This window comes from Carica papaya, chromosome 4 (genome assembly GCF_054855325.1).
Source record: "Carica papaya isolate Zhongbai chromosome 4, ASM5485532v1, whole genome shotgun sequence".
NCBI classification, from domain to species: Eukaryota; Viridiplantae; Streptophyta; class Magnoliopsida; order Brassicales; family Caricaceae; genus Carica; species Carica papaya.
Genome location: NC_142312.1, coordinates 27,993,671 through 28,004,075, shown reverse-complemented (window position 1 = coordinate 28,004,075; position 10,405 = coordinate 27,993,671). Strand labels below are relative to the sequence as shown.

Sequence of the window (10,405 nt, the reverse complement as noted above, 5' to 3'; positions counted from 1 at the left end):
AAAATAAATAATTAATTTAATATACTATTTTTTTTGCCTGTTTTACTTGAAAAAATATATTTTGTAACAATCTTAAATATTCTGTTAATTTTTTTCATATTCTGTTAAAAACAACAAGGTATTGAATCAATTCCTCTCAGATCCCACTTACTCATATAAATTAATTGAAACAAAAAATAAATTTAATCTAAATTTCATATAGGAACGAGATAAAAATCCATCAGACGACTTAAAAGCTACAGGAAATATGTTAAACAACTAAAGAATACTCGACAAAATGTACGGATCAATAATACAAGAATTTTTCATCTGTAAACCATAAACAGAGGAGAGAAAGAAGGAAAAACAAGGTCATGGGTGCATGTGGGGCCTGTGGCTCAAGCTTTAAAGAAACTCTCGCAAAATCACAAATGCCAAAGAATAACAATAAAAGACATATCTTTCAATAATCACCAAATCATGACCTTTTACCTCTCAACAATAAATAAATATAGGTTTGAAAATACATGGGGAAGAATGAACAATAATACCTACACTATGACACAAAATAATTCGTGGCTGTTCGGTGGTAAAAAATTTGGATTAGCCGCAAGTAGTCATGTAGCAAAAAGCTCCAAGCCACCCGAGAACCATGCGAGAAGACACAAGAAACAAAAGGTCCAAAGATCACGAGTAGAGAGTAAGGTGATCTTACAGTATCAAAACAGTAGAAGAATGGCAAGAAGCAGCGCTACACTAGAGAGCAAGATGCCGGTGGCAAGTTTAGGCTGTGCATTAGGCTGTGTTGAAGGTGATGAAGCCGTCCTGTTGGATGGGCTGGATGATGGAACTTTTGCAACAGGGGGAAATGGCGATTCTGCAACATCAGAATCCATGAGTATATCAGCCGGAGCCTGGGCTGGTGGTAAGTACTCCGGAGTCACTAATTGCACGAGGCTGGCAGGCTGAACAGGGCTCATATAAGGAGGCGTATCATTGCCCAGATTCAAACATTTATTTACTGCAAAAGGTTGGAACATAAAGAATTGGTAAGATTAAAAAGACAGCTTGATTGGAATATCAATGCCCATAAAAAGACCAAAACCAATACGGTGAAAGAACAGGGTGTCATCATCATAAAAAGTAACAAGCAACAGCTCTGCTGACCTCAAAATTGCAAGCTATATACCAAAACTGATAAAATAGCCCTATTCCACTATTTTTCTTCTGAAAATATTCAAATCAGGTATATTAACTAACACTAAACCTAGAATCAGATAAAACAAAAAACATGAATGCTGCTTCATAGTTGTGTAACCTAAAAAGAACCGTGTGTGACAGAATTATTTAAGCAGAAAGTCCCTGTGGAAGGAGATACTTACTTCGAAATCTAACTGATGTCTTGGGAAAATCTGTGATGACACCACTTATGCCAGCTCCCATTACATACGAGTTGATCTCCACTGTTGCATCTGAGAAAAAGTCCCACGCTTGAGAGATAAACTCATTGCTGAAGAGTTGCACATAGACTGGGAGCTTAGACGACTGCAACCTTTCTACAACCTTTGTTTGACCAGTTAGGAATGCCGAATTTTGAGGGAAGACCGATCTTTTTGCCACAACAACATGATCAGCAAACTTCTTGATATCTTCTATAGCCGAGTCTACAGCATCACGAATAGTTTCATCGACTTCATAAACTAGTTGATACTTGCTTTTCTCCTTAAATTCCACAAGGACAGAACTGTCCGTGGACTGAATCATAACTTTTTGAGGAGTTTGATCATAACCAGCTTGTTTCAAGGCATCAAGTACTGCATCAATTACCCCCAGTCCCTTCCCTGCAAGATAGGCTGCATGCTGAAAAATAAGAAGATTCATTAACAAGGAAAGCAAGAGGTGAGCAATCTTCCATTTTCCATTTGTTGAAACATGAATAGTATGACCAGAAAGTTCTTAGTAAATATATTACCAGAAGTGTATAAAGTTCTTGACCAATCAGATATCAGAATTTTCATTTATCTCCACCAAATTCTGGCATCAAGCCCAGATGATATATATTTCTTTACTAAAAACAAATGAGATTCTTGGCAGATGGGACATCCACACGAATGACACATGTTTTATCCACTCATGAAGACTGTTGATCATGCATGCAAGAAACAAACAACCACCACTTCTAACATTTCAAGAGGCTGCCCTAGTCTGTATTCATGAAGGGGGGAAATGGGAGGTGGCAACCATATATTATATAACAGCTAAAATAGTGATTTGGTTTCTGTACTACTTATTTTTGTTCAAATTAATCACTGACTCAACTTCCAGTTAAATTAGTCCTTGTACTTCTGAAAAAAAATTTATTATTTAGTCTTTTCCCTCATTAATAAAAGTTAACACCGTTAACAAGTGTCACGTGTCAGATTCATTAACATATAGCATTTGATCCAAATGTTAATTGAATGTCATATTAGACGCCAATGTGGCATTAAAAAAATTTTGGATGTGGATAGGTCCAGACCGATGCAAAAATTTAAAAAAAAAATGCTTTAAATATATATTTATATATATGCAAACACATGGAATGCAGATGTGGTTTGATGAGGCGGTTGCAGATGGAGATTTCAAAGGCTGAAGCGGAGGCAAAAGTCAGAGAGTTGACGGAGGCAAAGGGGAGGTCCTTGAGGGAAGTATAGGCCTGTAATGTTTTGAGTAAAATAAGCTTGAAATAAAGTGGTGGCAGTGGTGGGAGTGAGATTGCAATGCCATTTAGAAGGTTGAGGGAGCGGGTGGGCTTCAGCAATGCGACTATAAACCTCGTGGGTATCACCACCGACGTTGCTATGGAGTTTCTTTGACAGACAGGTGATGGCGTCACTCCTGCGACCTCAGTATATGCATCATCCATGGTTCTGCTAGTGGAGAAACAGGACAACTAATAACACAGAGAGTGAGAGAGAAGAGGAGTTTTAGGGCTTCATTTTATGCAGAGATTAATAGAGAGATAGAGATCATCAAAAAGAATGAAGAAAGAATAGAGGAAGCCAACCAAGCTTTCACTTTCCTCTCTTCCGTTTTTGTGCAACAATCCAGCGGTTGGGTTTTGCTTATTTGTAGAATGGTCTAAACTAGTCAATGTCATGTCATCTGCCATGTAACATCTAACATAGCATTCAACTAACACTAAACCAATAAAAAAGTGCTACGTAGTTTTGAAAAGTTTTCAATTTACTTATATTTCTGTTAATAAAAGTTGACACCAGTAACTTTGGTACCACGAGTCAATAAAAACTTTTTAAGAGTAAAGGAACTAATTTGACAGAAAATTAAGACGGGGATTAATTAAAACAAAAATAAATAGTAAAGGACCAAATCATTATTTTAGCCTTTATATAACTATATCACCAAGGGGAACAAACATCACTCCACCCAGCAGCACATGGAGTCAACAAGACTTAGAGAAGTCAGGTCATCAGCACTGGATGACAGAACAGCATTTTCATATTCCTAGAGGCCATCTTTAAACATATTATAATAGGACATTTGGACACATAAGCATCACATGAAAGAATTTGATAAGCACAATGTTATGGGGAAAACAAAATCAATGCTGTGAAAAGCTCATGTTTATGGCATTCTGGCTAAAGTCCAACCCAACCCCACCTTTTATCTTTCTCTCTTTTTTTGTTCTGAGAAATTTTATGTTTTTTTAGCAATTGATAATAATGGAAAAAATAAAAAAACTGAGAACTTTACGCAGGATATCTAGATTATCACATTACTCCATAATGGAAAAATAAAAAAACTGCGAACTTTAAGGCCGGATATCTAAGATTATCACATTCCTCCATACCATTTCCTCCCATACACTAAACATACTCTTCACTAGTTCATTTCTCCTCCCACATAAAATGTATCTCAAAACAGCCATCCATCGACTTCATGTATACAATGATCTAACTGGATGATGAAAACTAATGCAACAAGAGTACGTATTCAGCATCTACAATGTTGACTTTTGGTGCAGAGACCCAAGAATTCAAACTAGGAATGCAGTAACAAAGAAAACTCACCTCTATGCTGATCAAGATGCCAGAAAGAGAGCTACTGCTGTTTGTCAAAGCAAGAAAATCAGAGAGGGTCAAAAAGTTTCCAGCATTTTTGTTCTTCGGACTCCTGGACAATTTGAATCCTGAATATGGGCTTGAAATTTCCGCTGCAGCAGAAATAAACAATCCATAGATCCAAGAAGTTAAAAGTTCATTCAATACAAGTTTATACATAGTTATACACCTATTCCATTGACATGCTACAATGAGAATTGAAAAGCAGAAATTTTTACAGTAGACAAACAAGTAAATGGAAATGAAACTGGTTTCAATTTCATTGCTGTAAATGAATGACTTCTCGCAATTAGTATCCTATTCATTTTGCTTAAAACATATGCGATAGTTCAAAACAGAATCCATGTATTTAAGATGAGGCCCTAAACTCACACCATTCAAAACCATTGTTACATGCAAAAATTACTCATTTTCCCTCCCTAAAATTCTTCTGTGTTTCCTTCAAATTTTCAGCATTTGTTTCAGCCTGCATTGTTTCATTCTTGGATGTGCTAGACCTACACACATGTTTAGCCGATTAAAGATGGGTGGCTGCAATTGGTAGTATCAATCAATCAACTTTTCTCTGCAACATTTTTTATTTTATTGGATGATAGTAACCTAGTTTCTTACTCTTCCTTTGGATCCCTTGTTTGGAGCTCTCTCTCTAATGTGTGACCGATCCATTATCCATGGCTATGGATACAAGTTTTCTTTTATGTTAAAACGATACTTGTCTGCGTAGCACCACTCTTTCTAACCTGAATTTTTCATTTTTTTATTTGTTTGCATCTTTGTTTTCGCAAACTTTTTCATTTTTCTTGTATGATGTAAAGCGATTTCTGTCTGCCCTTTCCATTTAGTTATCACTAAGCATGCTGTTCAGAGCACTATGTTCCCATAATTTACACTTATGAGATAATATAGAATGTCATTCCCCAAAAAAGAAGAAAACCTGAAAGGAAAAAATCAACTTACGTTTTAGAGTTTGAATATCAGACCATGTAAGGTTAAAGGTAAATATTCCACTGCCTGGCTTAATTTCTGGAATACTTTGCGTGAGATTGCGGAAAGGGGAATTGATAACTGTTGTGCTGTCTATAAGATTTATAGAGCTTAAACAAAATGGAATCCCATCCTTGGACATCTGGACAGAACAGTCAAGAAAATCAACGCCATCTGATATAGCTTTTTGGTATGCAAAATCTGTACAGCCAGGGAAATCTCCACTTGCTCCATTTTTAGAAATAACCCGAAGGTCCACTATAACATGAGCACAATAAAGAAACTAGTTGACATAAATGTTCATTTATTTTACCATCTGAATAAACAATTCAATACCAATTCTGAATAGTTCCATACCTTGTTTTGATGCATTTTTCTCCAGATGAGAGAAGCAATCTGAAGTAGAAAGAATAAGTCAGCATCTCAAAGGAAAGATCTCTAGTACAATATAAATTAGGTCAATGAAAAATTATGTTTGTTTAAGCATGGTTCAACAGAAAATTATGTATAAAAGTTGCATATTAGGTAGCATCTGTTAATGTGGGGTAGAAGTGACCAGAACAATAGATTCCAGTCCTTTGTTTGTAGCAAAAACATGGGAATTGAACAGTACAAGAACTACTAAATTTTGGAATAACTTTCTTAGTAAAAAATGGCAGAACAAAGTTGTTGCCGCAATAAGTATTACTTTCCTAAAGTACTCCTCCCCTCTCTATCATTATCCCTCTTCCCGATCTCCTTATTTGATGCAAATTATTATCTTTTATTAATTTTAAGTTTAATTTCTATAGTATTTGAAGTTTGGTTTGTCACTCTTCTTATTTAATGTCAAACTATTATCTTCTGTTAATTTTAACTTTAATTTCTATAATAGTTGAAGTTTGAATTTCCAAATTGAGTTCAAACATCTTTTTCATATAAACACTCAGGACCATTATTAAAGTAAAAGTCCAACAATATTAAGTTTAACTATTTTATTTTGTAATTTTAATTTAATTTTAATAATTTAAACTTCACTAAGATTGTATTAGTTAAGAATTAATTAATTAACATATTAATTTATTATTCATTAATTAATTTTAGATCAACTAAAATACAATGCAAAAGTTAAATAATGCAAGTTATTAAAGTAAATTTACTTGTGTTATTCTATCCAAATTTGCGTTCACTAAACACTTCATTTTTCATTATCCAGTCCAATCTAGAGATGTTTTTTTCTGTTCTGTTATGTTCTAGAAGCACACCAAATGCTGCCTTATGCAACAAATATTTATAGTTGTTCAAATTCTAAGAAAACAAAAAGAAAATCTTCCAACAAATGCAGTAACTTACAGGTACATAATAGCCTGACAGGAGCCATGTCCGTAATCTATAGGCTCAAGACACTAGACTAAAAAGGTCCACTGTCAACTTCTGAGTTTTGTGTTTTTTATAAACGTCTCGATAAGGAATTAATTTGGTCCCGGAAGCCAGGAATATTTCCCAATTTGCTAAACCCAGATAACCAATTCTGAGTTTTCTGGCCTACACAAATTGCTAAAACCTAATTGAGCATTAATTTTTAGTTAACTGGAAGCTTTTTTGGTAACCAATAGTGTAAGATATACAAAAATGCTCATTCTGTGAGGGAGACATGAGAAGTAACTTACCAATGGCCTCTGATTGAGTTATAGGGAAATCAGACAGCAGACCATCAACAGAGAATTCTCCATTGTCAATGAAAGATAGCGACTCTGTTACCGGATCGTAGCTGTAGTTGAAGCTAAATGGAACATCATTCGCAAAATCTGATGCAAAAACTTCTAACCCTTCTTTATGAGCATCTTGGACAAGGGGCCTTGGAGGTAATGAGTAAGAAGCTGCATCAACTGGTAATATATATGCCTTCGGAACAAGAATTCCTGAGGCAAATGTCTTGATAAAAGTGAGGTTACCCAAGAGAGACCCATAAGTCCGGTTGGTTGAAGGTTCAATCTCATCTTTTCCAAGAAATCGAAAGACGAGTTTTGTCACTTTTGGATTGAAGCGTGACGCAATGCCCCTCAAGAAACCCAACTCTGGAGATGAGATATAACTAACAATTACACTTCTGGAAACAGCCAGTACAAAGCTTCTCATGCTCAAATTGTGTTGTGCATAAAATGCATCATGCTGAAAAGTATGAGAGAGAAAACGTTAGTTAAAAACAGAAGGGAAGAGTAATATTGCAACTTGCAGACAATGGGGAAACATGAGGAAAGGAAATCACAAAGAAATAAGAAAATCTATTGCATAAAGGAGTTTATAAACCTATTACTTACTTGAATATTTAACCAAAAACCTGGTGGTTTGAATTGGTTAAACACCTCTTGAGCAGTCATAATTTTGAATAGATTGCCATCAAACTTATTAGTGCGTGAAAAGACTCCTTGAGTTACTGGCAAGGTAAGATAGATGTGTGAGATAATATTAGAAGATAACATTTCAGATGGCTTGTAGCAAGAAGATAGATTATTGCACAATACTCAGCAGCAAGCTTCATAACTAATCAGGGGACAACAAAAACATTACAAAACTCCACAACATCATAAAATCAGAATGATATTAGAAGATAACATTTCAGATGGCTTGTTGCAAGCAGATAGATTATTGCACAATATTCAGCAGCAAGCTTCATAACTAATCAAGGGACAATAAAAACATTACAAAACTCCACAACTTCATAAAATCAGAATGGTCAAAGCAACATTTTGAGCCTCTTCAGTTTTGTGATTTGATAACTAGTTATCTAATGTCTTGGACGAAGAACCATTAACCCGATAACTTTCAAATTACAAGTATGTGCTATGATACCCCCCATATCATTTTGGGGCTCAAGAACCATCAACCCAATAACCCTTATACTCGGTGTTCAAAAGCTTAACTCAAGTAATTAATATTGTGTTAATTGAGCCCTCATATATAGCTCAACAAACACATTATTTTAACGTGCGATTTAGATATCACAAGTTCAGGTACATCCTAATGAGAAAGTAATTAGTCAATTACACGAGTGGTGCCATGGCAAGCTAAATATCACCCAGCTAATAAGAAAATTTTTTGAAAAGAATGATGCAACAGCAATATTCAAAGCATACTTTTAACATGGACAATCAGGCAGCTTCATGGTTACAAAAAAATAACTAAAAACGCCTCAACCGAATAAGAGGAACTAAATATGGCATTAATGCACCAAAATAGTTTGTAACCTATCTAACTTCCCCATTCTGCTTGCGACACAAAATGGAACTTAATAAAGATATTAAACTTACAGACAACGTTAGCCAGATCCTTAAGGGTAAAATCCACAGAAAACCACCCTTGAGTAGGAAGCCCATTAACATTGTAAGTCTTATCCCGATTCTGGAAAATATTTGAAATATCAGAAGCGTTATTCAGCTTAAGATCAGGAAAGCAAATTCCAGCTCTATCTTTTGTTAATTGCACATCACACCATAGGATAACATCTGGTACACTAGTCAACAATGCCAGACTATAAGCTGCATAACTAGAATCCGGAAACAGTCCCGAAAACCCACCTCGTGCTATAACTAGAGGAGGATTTCCTGCAAAGAGAGATCAACATGTGAGTTTGATGAAAATACAGATTATTGTATCACAGTTACTAATAAGAGTACAGCAACCAGACGGACGCATCATTAGCTATGGATCTTTTAAAACCACAGCAACCAAAAATTGTTGGGAAATGAAAAGACAAAATAAAACCGAAACTTCAGTTTCTCAATCCATCAAGATAGGAAATAATATTGCATGATTCTTTTAATCGTCCAAGGGGAAAAACTAAACTGAAATCTTAAATTCCAAAATTCTTCGACATATCTAGCAAACAAAAAAGAGAAGAAAGATAGTTTCCTAATAGAAGCGTGAAACCAAATTAATTGCTTGGGAACCCGCAAAAGGGTATAAAGATGAGTATCGACCGAATCAAGTTCAAACTTGAGAGAAGCTCTGCATTTTCTCATTTTCCCCTCTCCATTTTCTAACTTTGTCCTTCATTTTATAATTAACCAAGCAGAAACAACTTTAAACAAAGAATTTATGAGAAACATGACAAATATCCAAAGAAAAATATGAAGAGAAAATGAGGAAGCAAGCCATTTTCTAGGATGTTCCCGGTAATTTCTCAGCAACTAAGCAGTAGCAGCAACTGGAAACTTTAAAAAAGCTCATGAAACGAGATAATCCAAAGAAAAGGAACCAAAATGCATTTTCTCATTTATTCCTCAACTAATTTTCAGCAACTACAGCTGAAGACCAAAAAAGATCCAACAAAAACACGAGAAAAATCCAGATGAAGCGGTCGAGAAAAAAGAATAAAATGAAGCAGAACACATTTTCTCATATATTTCTCAGCTCATCCTCAGCAAGGAGATAGCAATAGTCTGAACACAGACTAGAGCTAGACAAGCCACTTACCGCTAAGTGTTTTCCAGGGACTAGCAGTGGTAGATCCCTGAGCTGAGACCAAAGCTAGCTGGGAGTGAAGCAAAACAACAATAGATATTAACACAGTCAAGCCCCCTGAGCTGCGCATTGCCGCATAATTTTGCCGGCAACTCATCGAACTTTCTTCCTGCCGATCTCTTCGCCTGATTTTCTTGGGAAACCACCTAGATTTACTCAGAGAAAGAAGGAGAGAGAGAGAGAGAAAGGGAGAAGGAGAGGGAAAGAGAGTGAGCAGTGACCTTTTTCAGGCTGGCTTTTTTTGGATATATATTACTTTTAAAAGAAAAAATATTAATTTTTCTGTGTAAAAAGGTATCCATTAAATAGAAGTAATTAGTTCAATTATTTAATTTACCGTATTTATATATATATATATATTTTTTTTTTGTGTTAGTTGGTGTGTGATTAATTAATTAAGTTATTTATTTATTTATTTATTTATTTATGTAGGAAATCTGTTAACAGGCCAAAGCCAATGCCAATCGCTTACGCGTAAGCACGTTGAGTTTTGTGTTGTCAGGCGGCGGCTTGGGTCGGCTCAATGTAGCCGATCGGTCTTCAAGTGTTTTATTATTATAAAAAATAAAATTCATATATAATTTACTTTTAAATTTATATTTATTTTAATTAAAATATTATGAAAATCAGACATATAATATTTCAAATATACACTAAACTTTATTATATGGTAATAAGTTTCACATTTTACCAATTAAAATAAGTATAAAACTACAAATAATTTTTTTCTATTTAAATTTATTTCAATTAGTATAATAAAAATACAAAATATTATTCAATTAGGAAAATTTTTATTATTATTTATCTTTTGTAGTAAA

At 34.8% G+C, this 10,405-nt stretch overlaps 1 protein-coding gene across 1 annotated transcript; it reads right to left on the bottom strand.

Moving 5' to 3' along the window:
- Nucleotides 1-237: 237 nt before the first annotated feature.
- LOC110820613 (glycerophosphodiester phosphodiesterase GDPDL3-like) lies at nt 238-9,824 on the bottom strand. The gene is made up of 9 exons (XM_022050133.2): nt 9,540-9,824; nt 8,375-8,668; nt 7,385-7,500; nt 6,734-7,235; nt 5,442-5,480; nt 5,058-5,342; nt 4,050-4,192; nt 1,362-1,839; nt 238-1,000 (listed from the first exon to the last, which is right to left on the bottom strand). Exons 1-9 carry the CDS (start codon nt 9,682-9,684, stop codon nt 699-701), a joined length of 2,304 nt encoding a protein of 767 aa, XP_021905825.2. The 5' UTR covers nt 9,685-9,824; the 3' UTR covers nt 238-698.
- Nucleotides 9,825-10,405: the final 581 nt, after the last annotated feature.

Coding starts and splice junctions, on each gene's coding strand:
- LOC110820613 (XM_022050133.2), bottom strand. CDS start 9,684: ATGAGTTGCCGGCAAAATTATGCGGCAATGCGCAGCTCAGGGGGCTTG. Junction 7,501..8,374: donor GGATCTGGCTAACGTTGTCT/GTAAGTTTAATA, acceptor TTACCTTGCCAG/TAACTCAAGGAGTCTTTTCA. Junction 5,481..6,733: donor AACTCAATCAGAGGCCATTG/GTAAGTTACTTC, acceptor TTTCTACTTCAG/ATTGCTTCTCTCATCTGGAG.